Source organism: Blastocystis hominis, assembly GCF_000151665.1.
Source record: "Blastocystis hominis, Singapore isolate B (sub-type 7) whole genome shotgun sequence assembly, scaffold_2".
NCBI lineage: Eukaryota > Bigyra > Opalinata > Blastocystidae > Blastocystis > Blastocystis hominis.
The window spans coordinates 236,872-263,414 of NW_013171827.1; the positions used below are offsets into that span (position 1 = coordinate 236,872).

The 26,543-nt window shown below is 40.6% G+C and overlaps 4 protein-coding genes; 1 reads left to right on the forward strand and 3 right to left on the reverse strand.

Moving 5' to 3' along the window:
- Positions 1-122: 122 nt before the first annotated feature.
- Positions 123-1,162, reverse strand: GSBLH_T00002530001 (Translation initiation factor 3 (EIF-3)). XM_013040999.1 has 6 exons: positions 1,139-1,162; positions 904-1,103; positions 804-872; positions 712-771; positions 521-680; positions 123-478 (listed from the first exon to the last, which is right to left on the reverse strand). Exons 2-6 carry the CDS (start codon positions 985-987, stop codon positions 156-158), a joined length of 696 nt encoding a protein of 231 aa, XP_012896453.1. The 5' UTR covers positions 988-1,103; positions 1,139-1,162; the 3' UTR covers positions 123-155.
- Positions 1,163-1,419: 257 nt separating this feature from the next.
- Positions 1,420-2,983, forward strand: GSBLH_T00002531001 (uncharacterized protein; the record flags this gene model as incomplete). The annotated part of the gene is made up of 5 exons (XM_013041000.1): positions 1,420-1,456; positions 1,492-1,593; positions 1,626-1,693; positions 1,728-1,798; positions 1,828-2,983. 5 exons carry the CDS (start codon positions 1,420-1,422, stop codon positions 2,981-2,983), a joined length of 1,434 nt encoding a protein of 477 aa, XP_012896454.1.
- Positions 2,984-13,121: 10,138 nt separating this feature from the next.
- On the reverse strand, positions 13,122-14,081 carry GSBLH_T00002532001 (uncharacterized protein; the record flags this gene model as incomplete). Its single annotated transcript, XM_013041001.1, has 1 exon — positions 13,122-14,081. The coding sequence occupies one exon, from the start codon at positions 14,079-14,081 to the stop codon at positions 13,122-13,124; it is 960 nt and encodes a 319-aa protein (XP_012896455.1).
- Positions 14,082-14,856: 775 nt separating this feature from the next.
- GSBLH_T00002533001 (uncharacterized protein) lies at positions 14,857-22,597 on the reverse strand (the record flags this gene model as incomplete). XM_013041002.1 has 4 exons in its annotated part: positions 22,500-22,597; positions 22,424-22,471; positions 22,095-22,395; positions 14,857-15,571 (listed from the first exon to the last, which is right to left on the reverse strand). The coding sequence occupies exons 1-4, from the start codon at positions 22,549-22,551 to the stop codon at positions 14,857-14,859; spliced, it is 1,116 nt and encodes a 371-aa protein (XP_012896456.1). The 5' UTR covers positions 22,552-22,597.
- Between the last annotated feature and the right edge of the window lie 3,946 nt (positions 22,598-26,543).

Genomic DNA, 26,543 nt, shown 5'->3' on the forward strand with positions numbered 1-26,543 from the left:
CCTCCTGCTAAATCACGTCTGTACTTTTCTCTCTCTCTCTCTCTACCCCCCTTCATAAAAAAATCACTATAACACATCGCGCAAACCCAGACTCCCCCCCCTTTGCTTCCAACAAACAATCCAACAAGCACACAAACCACCCCGAACCCCTTTTCTTATCGCTTCGCATTCTGCGGCAATGCGCGTCCATACCCGGTTCTGTACGTTCTGCCTCCTGCCTTCTTCTCCCACATCTTGACTTCCAGAATCAAATGGTTCAGCGCATAGCCATCGTACCTCCGAATCACCTCCTCGGCACTCTCCTTATCGTGGAAATACGCGAACGCATAGCCGCGCGGCTTGTTGGTGTCGTAGCTCTTCGGAATGTGCACACGACGCAGACTGTAGTTCCAATTCAGCATGCTGTACAGTTTCTTCTCGTCCACGTCGTCCGCCACGTTGTTGATACGGACAATGAACTGGTCGTCCTCCTCCTGCCCTACGAATAAGAAAACACAACACATCAATTCATGATGTCTACCTGATGAGCGTTCGCGCTGGTTCGGAGGCACGTAGCGGTCCGACTTCGCGGCCTGCTTCGGCTGGTACACGGCAGCGGAGGGCGTGGGCTCTTCCTGACCACGGTTCGGACAGTTCGCCGCGAGATGATTGCCCTTGCAGATGCGGCAGACAAAGGTACTCTGCGTCGAAAGAAAATACACGGAAAAATACCTTCCGGGTCTCAGCTGGCTTCTCCACCTTCTCCTGCTCGCTCGGCTTTTCGAAATAGATCTGGAGATGAGGGAGGGAAAAGAACCGAAAACCTGGTCTTGCGATTGAATGGTGACACCTTCGTTACCACCGCTGGGCAATCCAAAAGGAACAATTTGCATCTACGTTGAAAATGCAGGATAGGAGAGATACACGCTCGTAAACGCGACGAGGAACAGACTTTGTGATTTTCATTACTCTAGAACGTCTCGTAGTCTTAATAAGTTGGTTGCCCATATTATACTTGTAGCTCTCGATAGTCTTGATTCCATTCTCATCAATCCATTCCTTCGTTGGTGGAGGTTCTAATGCATTAGCATCCAAAGACGTTTAGTCCCCTACCCATATATTTCCTACAAAAATAAATTGCCCCAGCAAAACCCCCTACTCACTCATTTCGTCTTAATATGGGAAAATGAATTAACCAGAATAATAACGAATGGACACGAACGCCCAATCGAGAAAGGGGAAAAATAGTCCAGAATTCTGGAATTGGATAATAACTTCCTCGAAAGCATTTCCCATATGGGAACCACGACGAAATGGGTAATGGCACCCGATAAGCGAAAATCCAATAAAGACAAGCGGAACTTGATAAAGTAACGTTCTTTGATATTATGAACCACTAATCGAAATCTTCCCAACACACAATCCTCATTATTTTTGTAAATGAATCTTATTCTTTTAGTCCTGGTTGCTACAATCGGTAACGAAATGGCTCCCTTTGTCGCTAATATCTAGCCTTAGCGAAACCTAAAATCCCGATACCAACCGAAGAGCAAGTTCAGTGGCTGGAGCGTGGAATAGCCGGCTTTATTCATTTCGGTGTGAACACGTATACTGGTAAAGACTGAGGGTGATCGCTTGACATTCAGATATGGAGTGGGGTCTGGGAGACGAGGATCCCAAGATATTCAACCCGGTGAAGCTCAATACGACGCAAGTAAGAATTCGGAATTGTGTTTCACTATGTCTAGTGGGTCGAGGCGTTCCAATCGATTGGAGCCAACGAGATCATTCTGGTCACCAAGCACCACGATGGCTTCATGTACTCGCCAAGATCCTCCTTTTATCTAGGCTGTTCCCCTCGGAGTTTTCGAACCACTCCGTGATTAGCAGTACCTGGAGAGATGGAAAGGGCGACGTTGTCCGCGAGTTTGTCGACTCCTGCCGCCAACTCGGCGCCATCCCTTCCTTCTACCTCTCTCCCTGGGACCGCTACTTCTACAACATGACCTGGAAGCCGGAGTACAACGAGTACTACTCCAAGACGCTCGATGTTCTCACATCGCGCTACGGCCCCATCTACGAGCTCTGGTGGGACGGCGCGAACGCCCAAGAGCATATGACGCACCTCTACGACTGGCAGGGCTGGTACAACATCCTGAAGCGCAATCAGCCGCAATGTCTGGGCGGCGGCTGCGGCGGAGACAACCACTCCTTCGACTGCGGCCCGGACATCTCCTGGGGCTGGACGGAGTCGGGCATGGGCAACGAGGAGAACTGGCACGTGCACGAGCCCTCGGTGGAGTTCCCGGGCGAGGAGCTGGTCTTCGCGCCGCTGTATCTGGACGTCTCCATCCGTCCCGGGTGGTTCTACCACGCCAACGAGCAGCCCAAGACGCTGGCGGAGCTGGTGCACATCTACTTCCTGAGCGTGGGGCGGAACTACCAGCTGCAGCTGAACGTGCCGCCGAACCGCGACGGCCTGTTCGACGAGCGCGACGTGCAGCGCCTGCGCGAGTTCGGCGAGTATCTGGACCGCACGTTCTCGCAGGACGAGGCGTGGAAGGCGACGGAGGCGCGCGCGTCGTCGTTCGAGCCGGGCTATCCGGCGGCGAACGTCGTGGCGAACGACAAGTTTTTGTACTGGAAGCCGGCCGGCGAGGTGGCGAGCGGGTGCGTGGAGCTGCTGTTCGAGTCGCCGGTGAGCTTCAATGTGGTGATGACGCAGGAGTTCTTGCGGCACGGGCAGAGAGTGGCTCATTACACGATCGCGGTGCTGGAGAATGGGGAGTGGAAGGAAGTGGCCAAGGGAACCACGATCGGAGTGAAGAAGCTGAATGTTCTGGAGAAGACGGTAACGACGACGGGAGTGCGATTGACTGTGCTGGACACGTGGAATGACTACGTGCCGGAAATCAGCAGAATCGGACTGTTTAACTCGGAGTTGTATTGGATTGTTTGTGAAAAACGTGAGAAAGGGGAGGAGTGTGTGGAGAAATCTGGCTAATGTGTGGATAGAACTGTGAAATAATGGAAAGGGAAATCAGGGTCCTGGCATGAAGAGAGGACGTGGTGAGTGTATTTTGTAGAATCAACAATTGTGATCGAAGGGAAGAATGGAGGAGCTCAATCATAGAATGCCGGCTGAAAGAAACAGGGAGTACGATTTTATCCACAAAAAACAGAAAAGAGAAAACACAAGACGACCATTCTGAACTTGCTACTCAGAAGAAATGGAATCAGAATCTGAAACAACGGCATTTTCAACTATATCAACCAAAACCGATGAAATATCTACATGATAAATGGGAAAATAGAGAAGATAGCATACTGGAAACAGATTTTGATTTGACAGATTCGAATGCATAAGGTAGATTGGCATTCCGGACATTCGGAATATCTAGTACACTCACGCTTAATACGATTTCTATGTACTCTCCAATGTCACAATACTGCACAAAGAAAAGCTATCTTCATCAGAATTGATGGATGTGAGATTTGGAAGATCTACAATCGATTATCTCAAATCGTGTTTATTAAATAATACTGCGCATTACCAATACACATGAGTCATCACCACTGCCCTGAAGTGTACCATAACCGAGTGTGATGGATTGCAATGATGGTAGATCTATACTACTCATTTCGCTCAACCTCATTTATACTTTCAAATACTGTGGTAGAGGATTGATGGAAAACCTCATTGCCAAAGTGAATAGACCGCAGATTGGGGAAATCTGAAAAGTAAATTCTAAAGCGAATTACAACCTCGAAGAATGAAAGATGTATGATAAAAATTAAAAGATTCTCCATCAATATCACCTATATGGATTGAATACAGTGAAGGGAGATTCTTCAATTCAAACTCCCCTGCAAAATTAATAAAACTACATCCCCCAATTTCAATCGATTCCAAAGATTCGCAGTTCACAATATGGAAAGAATTTGACGTGTTATCCTCAATGATGTTATACGAAAAAGAATGGTAACCAATTTTCAAAGATTTCAATCGATTTGATTCTGCAATGCGGAATACTTGTACTGAGTCAAAGCATTCACTGCCGATTTCGATTGATTCCAGTGATTTACAATTCAATATGTGGAACGAATTCAATTGATCACTAACATGAATTTTCTTATTCTGGGTAAATGAATTGTTTCCGATTTTGATAGTTTTCAATTGATTCAGTCCATCGATTTTGAATGTTTGCACTGATCCAAAACATTCATCGCCGATTTCGATTGATTCCAAATTATACAACAATGAAACATCCCAATCAATCAATATACAATTGTCACTCAGTTTCAAATGTTTCATTCCGATTTTCAGTGGTTCTGAACCATCTCCTTCATAATCAGTATCACATTCAATTCCATTATACCATTCACATTCATTCACTAATTTACCATATCGATCATACACTTTTCCTCTTCCAAATCGATTATCATCACACCAATATCCTTCATATTCAATACATCCATTATCATGATAACTCGTTCCATATCCAAATCGTTTCCAATTGATCATTATGCCCTTGTACAACAAGAATCCATCATCATCATACATTTCACCATATCCAAATGGAATTCCTTTCTTGTCATCTCCAATTTTCAATGTGGAACCTTCAAATCGAGCCCCATGATCCAAATCCACGATTCCTTTTTCTACTACAATGGATTGTTCTTCGTTATAGGAAATAGCACCAATTTGATGATTTCCAAACACTTTCAACACTTTCTCATCATCCATCGCAAATCCTTGATTCATGAATACTCCATTATCGAATTGCAATACTACACATTCTCTATTACTCAAAATGAGTGAAATCCAGCCATTTGGTTTCATTTCTTTACCCAAGTATATTTCCACAATTTGAATGATGGAACTATCAATATGATAGTTATTAATAGCAGAATTGACAAAATCAACAATCTTTTGCATGGAAATAACCATATGAAGAAATGGGTGGTTTCTAAACAACCTAAAATAAATATGTATATTGTGCTGATGCTGTTACTGTCCCAGCCTCAATTTGACGAAAATCAGACAAATATGTGTACCAATTATCCATTTAGAGTGACAAGCGAGTTTCTGTGAAAAACTAGCATTACCTATTAAGAGTATATTGACAGAATTAATTATCACATGATTTGTTGGTATTGGAAATTACTGGCCATGTCTCGAAAATAACCAATCTTATAAGCTATTCAACACGAGAATTGAGTAACATATACAATAGCTAACCAGTATAGAATAACAGTGATGGATTATTTCCAAAAGTGTCAAAACCACTCAAAACAAACAACAATATCAGAAATCAACGAATTCCAATCTGAACCTGTTCCCAAAGATATTACTCTACATATCTGACATATTAATTTAGATAACAAACTTTTCAGCAATCATTCTTAGTTCATCGATTATACTAACTTATTTGATATTTTTTATCAGTCACAATATTTATTTCTTTGCTGGATTTCACGAATATATATATACGTAATACTTTTGTCTATCCTAATTACCTATCAAATCGTGATGTAACCTAGATGGTTCTTTTCTATTATTCCCATAGATTCTCAAATTATCATCTATAAAAAAGAAGCATGGCAATGGCGTCCTTATAATAATAAATGGTGGCCGATTTTTCGAGAACTTTGCACCTTGACGACAATTCAACCTTTTTGTCGGTAGATGTAATCGACCGATTGACTTTGAGTCCTCATGATTCTTAGGCTGTCCGGTCGACAATCATCTGTCAGGAACCAGATTTCACGCAAAGGCATCAGTGACATTTGGGTACAAACAGCAGGGACACGATTCATCATGCTGACAAAGTAGCAAGGCAGCAAATGCAGCGGACGCCAAAGTGCATTATTGTTATTTCACGTCTTTAATATTGACCAATCGGTAATGCCCTAATGCGAGTGTATATATATCGTTGTCCTAGATCCAGCTCTTGTTATTTGCGCCGTCATGAGTGTCTTGGATTGCTTCTTCGTACTGATAATGAAACTCTGCGTTTTAATGCGCTTGAAGTACCATCGATTACCGCATCCTTCTTACTCTCTGCCTCAACCACAAGCTTGTGCAAATCGATGTTTTTCACGCTCACTCTCTCCAATCGGTTACCACATTCCATAGAACACTATTTGCAGCACTGTGTATTACACTTTTCTAATCAATCAGGCAATATATCTTGGATCTGAGACCCACGAACTCGATAATACCATGCCCATTGTGTTCTTCCTTCAAAATGGGTCCCGCTAGTTTCTTGTTGAAGTTGGGAATGATGACAGCGAAGGGAACTTGTTCTTGTCCACCTTCTGCTCGTAGTGGTTCACGAGTTGTCCATAGTAGTAACTCGTGTTAACCAATTCTGATATATCAAACGACTTGTACATCTCACACATCTTGTGAACGATGTTGCCTTTGTCAATCAGTTATACGATGAGCGATTCTGTGTTCTGTCCGAGTAATTCCACGTTATTGTATGTTTTCTTGAGCACATTGTAGTAGAGATCATAGATGATGTGCTTGGACATGTCCAGAATGGCGAACCCGATGAAGTATGGCTTTTCGACCTTGCGCATCGGTGTATTCAACTTGATACTGATCAGATTCTCTAAATACATGTTGGTTCCGGCAATTATGTCATGTCCATGCTTTTGGATGATATCCTCGCGTTCATTCCATGTGTTAGCGAACTTTACTTTCATTCGTTTCTATCCAGTTTCCACAAATATGCCATAGGTGGAATTTGCCAACAGCTTGTACAGGTTCTTCTCCACAATGGGATTGGACTTGGCTCGCTTCTTACTCAACATGTTCACATATTCGAATATGAATGGAGCTTGTCTGAAAGGTGTGTATGTCAAATCCTATGAACGAAATCAACCAAAGTAAAGTAAATTGAATCAATCAATGTCATACATATTCAGCAGCAATCCAAACAATTACACGTTCAAGAAGCTCGATAGCATGTTCATCAACATGCCCGAGAACGACGGCAAACATGTCCTCGTGTGTGAGACAGTGGATGGCGTTCCTCAATATTCATGGATAACACATTCTGGGTGTTTTGTGAAAGTCAATAATGCCACAATGTTTAAACATACACATACATCCACTCAACCATTCAATAATCAATGCCAATTCGTATTACCTTCTGCTTTATATCTCATAATCACATCGATTCCATGTTACAATGAGAATGATGCCCTATTCAAACATTGTGATTCCATCGAATCGATTGTGGGTAAGGGATACAAGGTGAATGTTTCAATGGATGGTGTGTCATTGCTCGATATGTCATTCGTCGATACACTCAACAATCTTGTGACCCTTTCCGATACCAAACTGATAAATGGAATAGATTGGACAAGTGAGAGTCATATGATCTCTGCATTCACGAATATCCCTTCTCTTGTATGTCTGGGAGGTGTGAAGAACATCACGATCGTTTTCCAACACTTGAGCGAGAATTCGATGTACTTTTGTTATCCCAACACTTTCTGTATCCATTTGTGTTGTTTGGAAGAGAAATCGATGAGATCGATGAAGTATATGTTTTGTTTGAATCCACTGATGATCATTCGAGTTGTACCTCTTCGTTTTGCTGGTTTCCATAGTTCCTTGATCTCATTCATGCTCCTTACACACATGGACAAATGAATCGCTTTATTCAAGGAATGAATAAGTTGTGTCAGAGGAACAATCACAAACTGGTTATAGACTCGAAATGCATTATCTCCACTATACACTACTTCAAATAGAGCATCACTCGCATTCAATATTGCGATGATTGTTTTGATATCATATGTACCTCGTGAAATCGATATTACACTTTCATCTATTCTATCTCCATTAATCACAATTACTTGATCAGATGGTACATTATGGAATGTGAAATCGGTATAGAATGATACAAATGATATGTAACACTAATCGAATGATAGAGGATTATCCAATTTTATCTCCTTCTTGCTCTATTGTGTCCAAATACTTCAATCATACTGAATTGGTTGGTCGATGGAACTGGAGTATGCAATTGATCACACACATTTTCAATAGTCAATTGGAATTCGAATTCACCATTCAAATCTATGATATTACCATTCATCTCCTTGAACACAAACATCAATCGATCAAATCGGTGAATCATCGGTATACATTTTTCTTTTACAGTATTGATATCATTGATTTCAGAATCATCCATGATCATTGTGGGAGTGAATTGTTGTTCTGATTAGCGATTTCAAATCAGATGATCATACCAACGATGAATACACTTAAATCACGTGACAATTTCGAGTGATATCAATCACATTCGATCCATAGAACGAAGCAGGGAATACAATCATGTGAATACCTAATACAAATAACTCTAGTACATCTGGAGCAATCGTGGAATCGATAGAGTATGGAGAGTGGATCCAAATACACTCATAACTTGTATCCATTGTGGAAATTGAGAATGTAGTATTAATCATGGTGTTCAGAATGGCAATGATTTCACTCAGTGTATAATAACCAGGCGAGATCGTTATCTCTTCACCATTAATGTTTGTCACCACATTGGTTGAGTCCACAATATTGAACATGACTTGATTGGGTTTGAATAGAACAGTCATGGAAGTGATAAATGGATTTCTGAACTTGTAAGGATTGATTGAATCGAATGTGCCATTGATAGGTGAATCTTGTATGAGAATGGAATAATGCATGTTCTCTCTTTACCAAAGACATCTATGACTTGTATGGACAACAATAGATGGATTTGTGATGACAATGTACACACATTGGCTTTCGGTCATTACAAATAGGCAAACAAACATGTAAATACGAGAGAAATAACAATAATTCACCTTAGCTAGGTATGTCTACTGCTTTCATGCTCCAAGTATAACTGATACAACAAGCACAAAATAGAAACGAGTACTAGGTTGATAGTAGAAAGGAATGGAAGTAAGAAAGCACGAAACCTGGTTCCTGACCGATGATTGTCGACCAGACAGCCTAGGAACGATAGTCAAGGACTCAGAATCGGTTGGTCGATTATAACTACAGACAAAGGGTTGCAATTGTGGTCATGGTACAAAATAACATATAAAGAAAACTGCCACCAGGTTTCACGCAAATAGTGCCATTCTCTTACTACTATTGTTTCATATTAATGAGGTTTAAAATGGCTACAAGTTGATAAATCATATTATTATTGATCGAAAGAGCTTTTTGTTATTGTGAAAATAGGATCATTTAAGTTATGTGACATGTATCAAATATGGATGAACTCATCAATAGAAATAGGAAGGATGAATCAGTCATTTACCACAAGTATTGTTGTATTTCCTTTGATATATGACTAATCTGTATAATATAGTCTCGAGATACTTTGAATCAATACTTGGAAAATGAATATCTGCAATAGAATAACAACAAATGTGTATTGTTTCATTTTGGTGCATATTGTGTGATATGAATTGTATTAAAGCCCATAATGAATTCACATTCTAAATGTGACAACTAATAATGTTGCTAGTTCGTGTTGTAAGCTGAGAGAAAGAATGAGCAGTATTAACAAACAAGAGTCTTCACAATAGTTATTCTCAATAGTATTGATTGTGAATAGTTGATGTTTTGTCATCATCATTATCATCATCATTATTATTATTCTGTATGGGAAGATAGAATAATGTGTATTTGTGATTGATTGTATATTTTGGCTTATTAGTATACTCCATGGAATAGAATACTGTGAAAATAAGATAGGTAAGTATGGAATAATCAGAAATGGCCAATATGAATGAAAACAACAACAATACTAGAATGGAATAGAATAGTAGAAAATAACATATGTATGAAGTAGCAGTGGAAATGAAGTCATTTTCACAAATTATGACGAACAATAGCTGAAATGATGATATTTCACAGGGATTTGTTTTAGCACATCCTGAAATGAATTACATAGATCATGCATAGTTTTGCTTCAAAACAAACAAAATCCAAACAAACACGATTCTATCATTTCATTGGTTTAACACAATGTTTGATTCTGTTAAATCCATTTTCATAAAATAACTAATTCTGAGTAACAGGAACAATATTGTTGATACTTAGTACTGGAATAACCAATCGATGAATGAATGAATGATTGGAGTTTGTAGTAAATTCCGTTATTGTTAGTTGGAATGCACAATGATTGGTATATAGTGGTTGGAACTGAATGATTCCTAGATATTATCACAGATTGTATGCTATATGTGAATAGAATAGTACTGGAATGATTTGTGTAATTGGTCACAATCTATTGAATAAATATGAGTTGGATGTACAAAGATTGCATAACATGGAGATGGTTTGTACCATGAATGGATGAAAGAAAGAAGAATAGAAGAAATAGTATTCATTGCTTAAGATCTTAATCCATTCAATGATATGTATTAGTTATTTATTATGAATGTAATACGTGATTATGATAATGAAGAGTGAATGAGAGAGAATCGAAATGAATGGGAATGTGATTGGTTGTGATATTGGAGTTGGATTCGATACGATTTCAGCAATTCAACACTGAAATGAAAACAAAAGAATGAATGAATCATTGAGTATTATCCAAATGAATACTATCTCAACAAACAAATATGGATTGTGTCGATTCCTATTGATTCAATTGGATTACGTGCAATGAATCTTGTCAAAACGATTCGATTGAAGTCGTTCGATCAAGATTCATTCGAAATATGTGATTTGTGGATTCATCGGTGTACAATCACAAACAGCATATTGAATATACAATCAAACAATGGATTCCAAGAAAACCCATTATCGAAATACTCATATTCAAACCACAACACAAATGGTTCTCACAATATGCCTCATTATTGTATTGTGATTATCAAATGCTGATTCCATATTGACTTGTTCGAATGGGATCTAATGATTTGAATGATATCAATAATAATAATAATAATGATAATAATAATCAGAAAGAAAGAAAGAAAGAAAGAAAGAAGAGTATTGTTATGCAATACATTACAATGATAGATTCCAGCTAATACAATGATCGAACATAATGATTTCATGAATCTCGATCGATTCAATTGCAAAACAACCATTGAGACTACAATGTGTTTGAGTGGTTGTTCCATTTGGATTCGATCGAATCAATTGTATAATTCTATCAGTCGATTGGATCGCTATCAATGAATCATTCGACCGATTCTATATCATTGATAATCTAACAAATACAAAAACAAAAACAAATACTACTACTACTAATAATAATAATCACGAGGATTGATGGTTAAATACTCATCATCAATCTGATTCTGATTCTGATTCTGATTGATCGATCCTATCCAATCATTCTATTCATGATCAACAATACCAAAGTGATCTAATGGTATTCAATATGCTGAAATAGACCGATGAATAATGTGGATGATGATACAATCATAATAATAATAATGATGATGATGATGAATGGAGATCGAAAACTAACCAAATACACACCATTCATTCATTCAATCAATGGATCAATGGATTGAACAGCCTTTCTATTCTTATCAGTATTATTGAGTGTGAATGATGAATTGATTCTTTACGATATTCAACATTCATTTGCATTTTGAATCAGCTATCTTTCATCCATTGATTGAGTGAGTGAATGAGTGGTTTGTGTGATATTGAAGAATACGACATTCCATCCAAATATCGAATTGTGAAACCACGATTGATATTACTACTAACTACAACTATCAAGTATCAAACACATCCGATTTGATTCCATTATTATCAAATTGATAAATCCATGTTTTGTGACTCATTGATAAACAAACAAACAAACAAACAAACAAACAAAGAAATGATAGTTGGATTGATTGAATGGCGAATCCAATATGATTTCCAATGCTATTCAATCGGATTCTATTCTATTCTATTCTAGTTTCATTGTCTTGTTTTATCCATTTCACCTCTATTTGATTCTATTCTATTCTATTCTATGTATACAGTGATCGATTCCTATTCAATAAGTCAAAATCAATATCCTAATTCAATATCAATCATCGTATTGTATTGTATTGTATTGTATTGTATTATCTACCGATTTAACAATGGATTCACAAATGTGAATAATCATCCAATATCAATCGATTCCAACCATTCCATTGTGTCACTATCAAATCCAATCTTATTATTCATGATGATTATGATGATTATTCGAAGCAAGCAGTTTCCTATCAATATTGAACAAATCCTAATTCAAACCTATTCAAACCATCATTTGTATATTATTATTATTATTATTATTGGTAGATTGGATTCATCATTTGTGAATGTTCAATATGTGATCATTGGGTCATTGGTAATAATAATGATGATAATGATGATCGAAAACAATGATTGATTGATTGATTAATTGATTGATTGAAACAACAATCATAATTGAGTATCATTGTTAAAATGTAAAGAAGAACATCATTATAATCAGGCAGGATTGATATTTTGATAATTTGTAGAATCATGAATTGTGATCAAGAATCGGTTTGAAACAATCAATCAATCAATCAATCAATGGAAATGTTCCTAAACAATGACGAATCACTGAACAAATCAAATCAAATCAAAATTATAGATTTAATGCTTGATTTGGACAAGATCAGCGAGAATGGAAGAAACATCTAGGAATCAAATCAAATCAATCAAACTATACTCGAAATTGATTTCGATCGAACTCTCTGGAATGGATAACTAAACAACCTATCACCAGGTAGGTTGACATTTCGAAGATTTGGAATATCTAAATACTATCAATATTCAATATTCAGAAATACTTTCCAATGTCACTACACGAAAACAAATGAAACTATATCCTCTTGAAGTAATTGATGTTAGATTTGGAAGATCTACAAAACAAATCATAACCAATCAATTCATTATTACTTCGCATCGTCAATGAACTTGAATCATCCCATGTTCCTTCAAGTGCACCAAAACCGAGTTGAATGGATTGTAATGATGGAAGATCTACATCAATCATTGCATTCAAATTCATTCAATACTTTCAATTATTGTTGATAAGGGATAATGGAATGCACCATAACCAATAATAATGGATTGTAGATTTGGAAGATCTATGCATCATTCAAATATTCGATATCATATCAATACCTCGAATCACAAATGAACTATAACAGAAATTGTATGACCAACTTCTAATTGTCCCAATGGTACCAATTTGAATGGATTGTAATTGTGGTAGATTCTTCAATTCAAAGTCTCCAGCAAAATCACTGAAACTCCATTCACCTATTTGAATCGATTCCAATGATTCACAATTCAATATGTGGAATGATTTCAATTGGTCTGCCTTTCTCCAGTCCCACTTTTCAGTACTTTTCAGTTGAGTAAATGAATTGTTTCCGATTTTGATAGTTTTCAATCGATTCAATCCATCGATTTTAAATGTTTTCACTGATCCAAAACAATCATCGCCGATTTCGATTGATTCCAAATTATACAACAATGAAACATCCCAATCAACCAATATACAATTGTCATTCAGTTTCAAATGTTTCATTCCAATATTCAGTGGTTTGCTTCCATCGCCTTCATAATCAATATCACATTCAATTCCATTACACCATTCACATTTATTCACTAATTTACCATATCGATCATATACTTTTCCAATTCCAAATCGATTATCATCACACCAATATCCTTCATATTCAATACATCCATTATTATGATAACTCGTTCCATATCCAAATCGTTTCCAATTGATCATTATGCCCTTGTACAACAAGAATCCATCATCATCATACATTTCACCATATCCAAATGGAATTCCCAACTTGTTTTCTGTCAATACCAATCCTTCAAATCGACTTCCATGATCCAAATCCACGATTCCTTTTTCTACTACTTCTATGGATTGTTCTTCATTATATGAAATAGCACCAATTTGATGATTTCCAAACACTTTCAACACTTTCTGCTCATTGAGTACAAATCCTTGATTCATGAATACTCCATTATCGAATTGCAATACTATACATTCTCTATTACTCAATATGAGTGAAATCCAGCCATTTGGTTTCATTTCTTTACCCAAGCATCCCTGCACATTTTGAATAATGGAACTATCAATGTGATAGTTACTAATAACAGAATTGACAAAATCAGCAATGTTTTGCATGGAAATGAAAAGAAATATGGTAAAACGGTTATTTTGGAAACAAGATCTGTTTCATTATTTCTCGATAGAACACACGTCATGGATTATTGTGTATGGCTTTGATATGCTGGTGTGTTACAAACTAGAATACATAGGATAAAACCTTATTTTCTCCACCCATTTCTATTTTTCTTTATTTTGGTGCATTTCCATCTATTCATTTATTTTTGTGTTATTTTCAGATACTTATAGCTTTGATTGTAAATTATTACGCATTTTGATCACCTTTACTCTTTCGTGTCAGAATGGCTGTTCTATTAGGTCTATAATGGATATATGTTCTTCAAAATATATCAATTATGTGGTAGTTAATCTTGTTTTGCAACAATCGAACTCACAATAGTGAATACTGTTGGAATGGCTTGATTCGTAATAGAGAGTATGGCAGTAGTATGTAGAATGCAAAATCCATCATTTCTATTTGACAAGTGGATTATTGTATTGATTCTCTGTTGATACTTCGATTCTCTTCTGTCACAATGATTATCCATATTGAGTACAAAGAATGATATTGCAGAGAAAGGAATGTGGTTCATAGATTGAAATGGTGAATAGGAATCATAGTATCATTAAACAAAACAATCGATTGAATAATATGATGGATGGAATCCATGAATCCTATGAATGAAAACCTTGGTTTCTATTTGATCAACAAAACAATGTGAAATGCAATGTGATTACCATAGCAATAGTATATAATAAACAAGTAATATTGAGTGAGTGAATGAATATGCCATCCATCATAGAGATCTCTTCCACTCACTTCCACTCCATCTTTCCATTCCACTTCGCGAGTAGCAATCCGAGTTTCTTCATCGATCCAGTATCCTCGACCATTTCGAAGAAACGATTCTTTCGATTCATCATAAACGAATTCACCCACATACAGGGGAATTCGATTCGAAGCGATGGTGTTGTTACCGCTTCGCTTGAACTCGATCATGATGCTTCCTTCGATTTTGCGGATGATCTCCACGAACTTGTTCCCCTTCCACATTCCCTCAAGCAACATGGCACCCGTTTTATCGTCATATTGGATGCCCCATCCTTCTCGTTCTCGCTTCTCATTGAATTCACCGTGATATATCAGGTGATCACTCGCATGCGAATAGATTTCCATACGCTCGCCTCGGACATGGTTTATTATACGATGAAAATTCTTTCTGTCCCAGATATCATCATAGGATTGCACAAAAGCGACACATCCATTTTCAAATCGGGTAAAGTCGCCGATTTCGCTCCCGTTTGCATCCACCTCGTAATACATCTTCAGTATGCCGTTTTGGAATAGGCAAACCTTCCCAGCTCTCGTCAATGTGTATTCAGCCTCGTGATCGCCTTGATAATATTGGAGGCTTTACTTGCAGCCTCCAATAGTGATTTCCTTTGCTTCACCAAGCGTTATGTAACCGTCCAGGAGAAATTCGCTTCCCTTAAGTTCTTGCATTCTACCTATTTATAATCACATATCCTTAGCCTCTACTCTTTGAATCCGTAATTTGTAGCCAAATATAAAGAATTTATGAAGAAAACAGAGAGATCAGTTTGTTTCCTTACACCTAAGTATTCTTCATATTTAAGAATTATGATAGAGTGCTACCATATACACATTGGATCCAAGATTTCCAAGTGAAGTACTCACTTGTGTTTCGCATCATTTTGTTCACATTTTTGTGGTTGAAATAGTTCGGAGGTATAGATATTTATAATAATAATAATATCAGGATTGTTTGGAAACACTCAGAATGGAAAAGTCCATTTTGTTGTCTACTATGTCTATATAGGTTGTATATTTATGATATCATAGTGAAATCGTGTTATGAAGCAAGGATTTGGTTGTTCACTCCACTTTGTCTAAATAGTCTATATTATCATTATCATCATTATTATTATTTCGATAATCCAATCTATCCATCCATGATTCTAGCCAAATCATTTTGACTTGGGAATGGTTGGGTTTGAAAGCAATTCAAACTAGTAAAACTAGTAAATCAAATCGAATGGAATGGAATGGAAATTGGTTTTGATCCAGTGATTTTCACACAAAGAACCTATCTTCGCACATCGTTAACCATTCACTCCATTTTCTATCATTTCCTTATCCTAAACCAACCAACTAACTCTAAATACACTTTCTTTCTATCTTTCTTTCAACTATCAACTCACAGCACTCTATTATTCCTATCAACTAGAGTCGTTTGGTTCCTCGTTCTGGATTATTCTGTTCATGTTTCTAAATCATTCCAACACCCTACACACTCTAAATCTACATTATCTTTCCTTCCTAAACACATTTTCGATTCTCATTCAAATCCTACAACGCTTCAACCATTCCACATCTCTACAATTCCATCCATCCATCCATCCATCTTCCAAACCAAACACCCAAACCATTTCTCTCTCAGCAACTGCCAAATCGGTCTGGATCGTAGAAACGTGGAAACATCGCGACCCACGGCGCACCAGGCGTGATCGACGAGGTGGGCGCGGATGAGCGCGCCGGTCACGTCGTAGGCGAAGAGGAAGCGGAGGCGGAGGCGGAGGGGCTGGGTGACGGAGACCACGGTGGCGTTCTGCGCCCAGTTGGACAGGAAGAGATCCAGAGAGCCCGGTCGACTCTGCACACCTTCGTAGGGAGCCACGGACCCCACCCCATCGCCCACCAGATTCCTGCTCACTCACACCCACACCCACACCCACACCCAGAGCGAACCGGTGAGCGAGGAGGTTGGCTCGCCGTCCACCACCAACACCCAACGAATTCCGACGTGGCCATCGTGGACACTCCGAATTGCCTGCCCATCCACTCGGCACTGCCCACTTCGCTCGGGACGCACTCCAGCGTGTAGGAAGTCGCGGGGATCCCACCCTCCAACACGTCCCACACATCGCGTCCCGCGGGGAACCAGACGGTTCGGCGGAAGGAGGAAGGAGGAAGTCGCGGGAGCGCGAAGCTCGCACGTGGCGGTGCAGAGATCATGGAAGGATCCGGTAATCGCCATCGCACAGTCCCACTCAATGCCCTCCGCCTGATTCCACACACACCGCATACAGAACCGCGGGGATCTTCTCTTGGCGGGAGAGATACCCGGTGAACGCGGCCACGCTCAGATAGATGGGCGCGTGCTGCACGCTCTGCACGCTCTGCACGCTCTGCACGCTCTGCACGCTCTGCACGCTCTGCACGCTCTGCACGCTCTGCACGCTCTGCACGCTCTGCACGCTCTGCACGCTCTGCACGCTCTGCACGCTCTGCACGCTCTGCAGGTCCAGGAAGCAGTTCGTGCTGGCGACCTCGCTCTCGCTCTCGCTCTCGCTCTCGCTCTCGCTCTCGCTCTTGCTCTCGCTCTCGCTCTGGATCACGGCCATCGACGCCATCCACGAGCGTCGCACCACGTAGTACCGAATGCTGGCGCCGCCCAGCTCCGCCGGCTCTGCCCACTGCACGCGCAGCGAGGTCGAGGAGAGCGCGGCCACCTCGAGGTTCTGCACCGCGCCGGGCGCGACGACATACGCGGCGAGGGTGATGGGAGAGGAGGCCTCGGAGAGGATGGAGCACGCGGCGGAGCACAGCGCCACGCGCAGCCAGTAGGCCACGCACGCATCGAGAGAGAGAGCGAGAGAGAGAGAGCTCGGGTTGCTGGACGTCGCCCTCTTGGAGGAGCGCGTCGGCGGCGAAGAGCTGGGAGTGGGAGCCAACCAAGGCCTGCACGAAGAGCTCGCACCACCACCAGACCCAGCGCACCTGCGTGGCTTCGAAGGCGGCAGCAGCACGACGGGCGCGGAGGCAGGGAGGGAGGGAGCAGCACGACGGGGCGGTAGACGGAGAAGGACGCGAAGGCGGACCAGGAGGCGCCCTTGCGGACACGCCAGCTGATGGCCATCACGCTGTTCACAATGGCGCCCGCCACCAACACGGAGCGCGTCTCGAAGAACTGGCTCTGCACATTGCTGCCCATCAAGGCCATCCATCGGGTTCATCGGAGATGCCACTGCTCCAGGGAACCTCCATCTGCACAGACACGCTGCGCTGCGCTGCGCCTACTCCACTTCCCTCATACCAATCGCGCTCTCCACAATGCGAGCAGGCCACAACCGAACGCCAACCGAACGCCAACCGAACGCCAACCGAACGCCGGCGCGGTCGAGAAGGTCGTGATGAGGGTTTCCACGGGGAAGGGGAGGCCGTTTCGGGACACCAACCTGTTGGCATTGATGTAGAGCGTGCGTGCCTTCGCAGAACCGCGGGAAGGAGCCATCGAAGGTGAAGGTGAAGGCGAAGGCGAAGGCGAACTCAATGGTGTAGTCGGAGATGGAGATCGCGGTGGTGGGATAGGAGAACGTGGCCTCGGCCAATTCAAACACGATGTGGATGTTCATGGGCTCGAATGGGTCGTTCATCACCTCGCCCACGCCCACATTGCTCGTGCAGTACATCGTGGATTGCTTCCCATCTCCCATCGTCCACAGCGCCACGTCCCTCGCCCCATCGCCCGCCACGCAGCGCAGCGCAGCATCGGCAGGATGGGCTGGCAGGAGCCCGTCCCCTATCGATCGATCGATCGATTCCCACTGCTGATAGGCGTTGCACCCATCCGTGATCATGCCCCACTAGTCCACATCGCACTTCGTATCCAACACTTGCCCCAAGTGCCCTTCCGGCTACCCCGCCGCTTCGTCCGCAGGGCACACCACCGCCACGCACCTCACCTCTCTTCCATTCCACCACTTCCCACACGCCCGCACCACGCACACCTCCACCTTCCCATGCTCCACAGACCCACAAATGCACAACTGCACCGTCTTGGAACTCGCCTGCTCCCACTGGCCATTCCAGTTCACTCAGCTCCCATCAATCAGAGGCGAGGACCGTACCCACAGCAGTTCGCATACTCCGCCTTCTTGTCCCATTCTCCCAAGTTCCACACACGCTCCGCTTCTACAAACCTACAGCTATTGCTCCCATTGTTTGCCCTTTCACTCATCGCAAATCCGTTCTCTCTACCACACTCTACCACATCACAATATGAAAATGAAAATACGAGAAACAGAACAGATATCCTAGGCAAGAACGTCGTGCCTGTACCAGATACCTCCCACGTTGCAAGTTATCTCCATGTATCCGCGGTCCCACATGGCATGAATGGGTTCGCCACGTTACACAGTTTGAAGTACAGAAATTCCTCACTCGGAACACACTCCACACAGCAAAAATGGAACCAGGGTCCACCGCCATTATGGTATTGAATGCGTTCACGATGCATATCTCACACACACAGTTTAGTCAAAGTAACGATAGCGCACACTACACTAGCTTCTTCAAACACACCAACTTGAGGACAGAACCCATCCCAGCTACAATACTTACACTCCCACAACACAACACACAAAAACACATAGAAGTCCGAAAACAAAACAAAAGACAGGACATACAAGTCCAATTCCAAATTTTGAATACATTCAAACCCAGTAAGACGAATCTAATAGCTTTTATTGTAAAACAAATGATTTCAAAAATACACAGGAATTGTGCAATTGTGAAAATAGTGTTGAAATTGGGTATGAGTGGAAGAATAGATTTCGAATAGGGAGGGAGTTGTTTTTACTGTGAAGTGGAAGGAGATGAGCGGAAATGGGATATTGTGGAATGAATAGATCGAAGAGTGTTGTTTCCAGTGGAAGCGTTTTGTTTTTCGTTCTATTCATTTGGAATTTTATCTAGATGGGATAGAAAGAAATAGGGTATGTAGAAGATGATGATAGGAATGAAAATGGAAAAGCTAGCGATAAGCAGTTTTTGGGTTATCATTTATAGTAATAATATGTGATATGTGTATAGTAGAATCGAATAGTAGAGTTTGTGAGAAAGGTGGGTGTGTCGTTGAAGAACTGAGCAAAATAAGGTAGAATACATAATATATTTTATACGAACAAATAGAGATATATTCATATTCCACTGTTTCTAGGTTTTTCGATAGTTGGTGTCCAGCATTGTATATCATGAAAATGATATAAATAGTCCTATTCTTTATGAACAAAAACAGGTAAAATTGTATTTGACAATCATCCAACGACAAGCAAACAAAATAGAGATTCCAGTTGATTTGCAGTTATTGGAGAGTGAAAAACGGAAATGGCAACAAGTATTGTGATTGACATGCAATCAGCGTGGAACTAACATAACCAGAAATCAAGCTGCGTTGATGACTGCACTTGTGTGTTCTTTTATATTACACAGCTGAAAATACTTATTTTTACAGTAGAGCCATTTTTTGGACTGCTCATATCATAATGAGACAACAGAATGAAAAAAGCATGTAGTGAGTGATTACGAAAAACGACAGTTGGTATTTGATCTACTAGTGAATATGGTTCCTATTTAATAAATGACAAGAGAACTGTGGTAGGAATTGTGATATATCGAAAATGCTGAATGATCTGGATGAGGACAAATCCATGTTGGAAAAAGAATGGTGAAATCAAGCTGTGTATTTCTATTCGATCGGAAATGAAACAACAAACATCAAACATCTTCACTCGCAGTACAATAACAGAAAAGAGCGTTTTAATGAATACAATAAATATGGGAAGGATACTATTTCAAAACAAAACTTGTTATATAGTTATTATTGCTCGTTAATTATTGTTTAGTAATATGTCATTTTTCTTTTGTTGGACAGTAAATCAAATTCTTTTTATGTCACAATTTCTATCTTTTGTTTTAATTGTCTGCAAGGTGCTATTCTAATTTCAAAATTAGATAATACTCCATTCCCTTGGCTTAGTTAACAAGAATAATTACGCATATTTCAAGCAGTAACTCTTTTTGTTCAAATTCTGCTCCCCAATGCACGTAGCATGCATATTCATTTTGTGCTTATCACTCATAAAAAGTATATTTTCTATGTCATTCGTGAGCACTATACAGCTAATAATATTGAAATTCCTGTATTTGACCTAGTTTCTCATGAACAAGCGCTGTGTTAGTATATAAAACAAAAAGTAATCATCAATATTTCGATAAATAAACACTTTTATAGTGATACTCAGTCCATTCTTTTTTAGCCTCTCAATTTATCTTAGTTAGTGCATGGAATGATATTGTATTGTATGAGAAGCGAGCTCATTGAGTAATATCATAAATAGTTATTTGTATGAAATAGTGAAACAATCTATTGAGTAATATGCTTAATGGGATCTGTGAATTCTATGAATGAAAAGCTAACTATCTATTTGTTCATCAAATCATCCTAAAAAGTACTGTGCTTCATATATTTGTGTAGTTTAATAAGCTATTACTTAGACAGAAAGTGTATGATCCGTCATTCTGATCATGTCCACTCGCCTCTATTTCTTTGTTTCTATTTTGTATCTATACTATGTTTTCTTATAAATATACACCTCCATCCATATAACACTCTAGTAATACTTGATTATATCACACCTTTTATCGCGGAGCAATGTGTACTATCCATAGTTACAATTACAGTTTCAGAATGGCTGAATGCTTTGTATTTGTTAGTTACATATACAATTTCAAAAATCAATGATATACTTGCTTCACATAATCACGGATAAGCAAGCATACATTTCGCAACCATTCAATGCAAGTTAATTAATACAAAGAATAACAAAATATCAACAACCACAACCTAAAATGGCTTAGGGGACACACTTTTTTCATTACCAATCCATACACATGTATACCATATCGTAGTACCAAATACAGTGACAGTGAATTTATATCATCATCATCATCATCGAAATAATCCTCGTGCTTTATCTCTGGAAAAACCTCACGGATCAATCCATATCCAAGTATTGCCTCTCATACTCAATAAACCCTCGTCAATATCACTGCTCTCCCCCTTCTCTCACTCTCTTACAAAATATCGCCTCTCCAAGCACCAATTTCGCTCAACACGATTCAAACAAACATCCCAAAGATAATTCTGCATGTTTGGAGTCAGCACCAACCGATGCGTCACTTCGCCCAGTATATTCACTTGCTGCTGGTCGATCGTAGCCACTTGCTGCTGATAGCGAAGAGGAATCGACACGTTCATATCCACCACATACCCATTTATATCCAAACTAATCCGCCCACTCTCATGCACCCTCATCTTCCCAATCTTCCCCACAGGCAGCTGCATCAACTCGTTCTGCACATAATCATGCGCTACATTCCACGCCATCCCCGCTCCTACGCTTCGGATCCGTCGTTCGAACGAAGCTTTCCTCGTCCAACCCGAACTCTACATCCCACAACGCCCGCATTCCCACCTCGATTCTGCGCGTAGATCGGAAGAAACGACGGCAGCGCGAACAGCAGCATCTCGCCGTCCTTCACGCCCTGCAGCAGCTCCAACGGCGTCACCAGCTCGTCGTCCTCGTCCCATCCCAGCGCGCCGCGGTCGTGGAAAGCGTCGTCTTTGACGTAGGGGAAGCGAATCGGCCCGTTGTTCGCTGTGGACAGGTAGCGATCGTCGTTCGTTTCGTCGTCGTCCACTTCGATCGCGGAGTCGTCACGGCGGATTTCGCGCTTTCTACGGAGAAGGAAGGCGAGTGGAGCTACGTGCCGATCTGCTGGCTGAGGAGGAAGGCATTGTCCATCGCATTCGTGTTCTGGCGATGGATATTGTTTGTGGCAAAGAACATGGACTGGGCATAATTATAGTGATCGGTATTTACCTCACCACTCACTAAAAAACGAGGTTGATTGCGATTACCGCGCGGTCGGTCTTGCTTTCGGTCGGGTCGCTTGGATCGAGTGGCGTCTGCTTCGCTTTTCACTGTTGGCTGCTGTTTGACTGGTACTGCGGGTACATTGGTTGAAGTAGAATCTTCGTGTTGGCCTACATGAGATAGAAAGACCGAAAATACCTGTCGTGGAAGTTTTGGGACCAGACGTGTTCACTAATGGAATGCCCATTGTAGAACCGGATGAAGTTCCGATTTTGCGCGCCGAGGAGGCTTTATTTGCAACGGGCTTGAATTTAGGCTTCCTTACCTAGTAATCACCAAACAACTCTATATTCAACGCCTCCCCGCGTAAAACTATTCTTGTTTCGATCTGCTTTCACGTCCGAACTGTTCTCATTAAAACTAGATCACCATCTACTCACAAACCTACCTAAACGGGTTGTATGACATTCCTCCATCTCCTTCATTCATATCACCCTCCGGATAGGAAGCACCTGAGGACATTAGGGAAATTTGTAGGGTTTTTTTGTCCCCAACTCGGGATTCTATGCTCAATCTGTTTTTTTATTGACTGTAAGTATGTGGCTGAGTGATACAACTTTTTTTCAATCGACACAATGCGATGTGCGGTTGTTTGTAGTCTGTCCACTCTTTCATTCCCTTTGATGTAAGTATTTTCGTAACAACCGCCAATAACAAAATCTCTTATTCTCTTTCATTTTTTGTTTTGGGGCATGAAGTGGACGTACAGCTGTATTGCCCTTATAGCTTCGATTGCTTTTTCACTTGCTACTTGTAATTTGTGGAGTAGGTGAACGATTCTTTCTGTAATCTAGTTAAAACGTCTCATTTTGTTTTCAAGAGCGCATTTACCTATGTAGTGATTTATTCAGATAGTGAACATGTATCTTCTCTTACCTTGATCATCCGAGCCCTCGATCTCTCTCCTGCTCTCTTACATTTTGCTCAAGAGTTGGGTTCTATTTGTCCTGATATTTCTCTTTACCTCTTATTGTCAACGGGGTCCTTTTCTACAACCAGTGCTTTTCCCGAGTTGAACTCCACCCTAAATGCTCGCATAACAAGATGTGATCCGTTGTTGTGTGACAATCTTGTGTATTCTGTGCTTGCCTATGAAATCTCTGATTATGGAGGTATTTTGCTTTGGAATGAATCTCTTCCATTGAATCAAGTTATCTCTGTGATTAGATCTCCATCTCCGTCATTTGCATCGGCTTGGTTTTCTGTGAAGCCGTTGCATGAAATCAGGCAGGTCATTACAGATTCCCGCTTTCAAACTGTATTCACATCTTTTAATCCTATCAAGACCCTTCAGGATTTTGAAAATGGAACACGTTCATCATCAAATGCAACGAATCCATCCACCATCACAACGAATTCGAATAACTCGAGTTCCTTGAGTACCTCGATGCGCTCGATGCGCTCGATCGATTCATTCAATTCGTCAATCAGTCACCCTCCAAACAACACAGTTGCTGTAGTCATGAATGTGTTTAAACGAAACTATTTTGATCATGTATTCTCCTCTCTATGTTCCCAAAGCCTCCCTCCCTCCTTTATCATTTTGGTCCAGAATGAAGCACATTTAATTAACCTACTTTCTCTGATTCCTCCTCTCTGTCGATACAGCAATATCACTTTTTTCCATATTTGGAACACTAACTGGAATCCATACTCTTTTTTCCGTCATTTTGTTCCCATTCCCACAGACATTCAGTACACAGTAATCACAGACGATGATTTGTTTTTGCAGCGGAATGCGCTTGAAATGGGAATCAAATTCGTTGAAACCTATCATTGTGTGGCCACAGAGCATGGAGGAAAAATAACAAACAACACCGAAGGATTTGACACATGGGAGGATATTCGTTCTTATTCTTATTCTTATTCTAATAGTAATAATAATAATAGTAGTAGTAGTAGTAGTATAAGCAATAATAGTCTTATTCGATACGCTGATTATGCATCCCTTCCTCAGTTTTCAAGGACTTCCTGGAGGAAGAAGGTGATGAAAACGCCTCCATTCTACCGTCGATTTGGCGATATTCTGTTTGCTTCGATCAGTCTGTTCCAAGAAGCCAACATTCCGCCTTGTATTCCTCCCAACTTTACTTTCTGTGAAGAGTCTAAAGATGATGATTCCTTCTCCACTCTCAAGAAGAATCGCGGGCTTTATGCCGAGGACTATAATCGAATTGCGTCGACATGGATGCGAATGGGTTATATACCATTATATCAACGTGAGCATGAAACGTGGAATGTGGAATATGAACATGAAACATGAATAAAACAAACAATCTTCTATTCATTTATATTTATATATATATATTTGTTATAACCATTCGCTATAGTGAAGGATGGATGACTCACAAAAAGAACGAACCACTGCGTTTATGATCATGTTGATGGAGACCGCAGGGGAATCTCTTTTAAACACACTCAAAGCACGACGCATCGCAGCATTGCCCTGATCAGGCAGAAAACGATTGGGCTGTCTGGGAAGGGAAGCCGCTTTCTGATTCATTACGCTTTCTAAAACACTTCGTTGGCCAAATAACTGATCTCTAGAATTCATTATGAGCCGAGCTTGCTGATTCATCTTTGTGAAAATCGCACTTTCAATTCGAATGCCTCTTCGCTTGATGTAGTTGAACAACTGAAGCGCATTTCCATAGTCGCATTCCTTACAATACCAGTTAAACAGCTGCTCACAAGAAGAAGAAGAAGAAGAAGAAGAAGAAGATTCAAGGCGAATAGAGTGCTCATTGCAAAACTTTATGAATTGCGATGCAGAACTCTCCGGATTGTGCGAATAACTATCCAAATTCGCTTTGGTTCCACGTCCTTCCATCGTGCTTATTTGATACAAAAGATGAGTCAATCGAATTCTCCACTGCTCGTCGATGGATGCTGGCAGCTTTTCCAGCAAAGGAGAGATCGATTCGTTCACAAAACACGATTCAAATAATGCGGAACACAATGAATTCTCACTCACCTTCAAATTTCGATCATTCAACTCTTGCAAAATGCGATTCTTTAACGAATCACATTGCGTATAACACGAAACGAATAGCAATTCATTCAGAGTTTGCTCATCCAAATGCAAATTCAAATAACATAATCGATCATAGAATGCAGCCAACGAGTCTGCGTCATTCCGCTTCCCACATTCCCAAACATACTCTCTTAACAGAAACATTTCGTTCTTCAAGAGAGAATGCAATTCGACTTGACTTTTGTTTGAGTTGAGATAGCAGTTCATAATCATCCGATACGAATCTGCCTTCAAATCTTCCTTTCGGAAAAGTGTGACTGCTAAAGGAGAGTGCAGCTTCATTCCCCGCTTCCCCATTTCATCCAGCAACTCCTTCACAATTTTTGCATTTCGCATAGTTCCGATGGAACTTCTCTTCGAATTCGTTCGCGTTGCTCGCGCAACCGGCTGCGAGTAGAAAAACACATAGAACTGAAACAGTTCCTCGTTCCACAACTCGTACCGATCTTTCAGATTCGCAAACAATTCCTCAATCGTTTCCGTAATTCCCATCATTTCCACCATTTCCCCATTCTCTTTTCCATTTCCATTTCCATTTCCATTCAAAC

Excerpts from the sequence above, each read along its gene's own strand:
- GSBLH_T00002530001 (XM_013040999.1), bottom strand. The coding sequence starts at position 987 with ATGGGCAACCAACTTATTAAGACTACGAGACGTTCTAGAGTAATGAAA. Across the intron at positions 873-903 it reads CTCGTCGCGTTTACGAGCGT|ATGCAAATTGTTCCTTTTGG; the intron begins GTATCTCTCCTA and ends TTTTCAACGTAG. Across the intron at positions 681-711 it reads AGCCAGCTGAGACCCGGAAG|AGTACCTTTGTCTGCCGCAT; the intron begins GTATTTTTCCGT and ends CTTTCGACGCAG.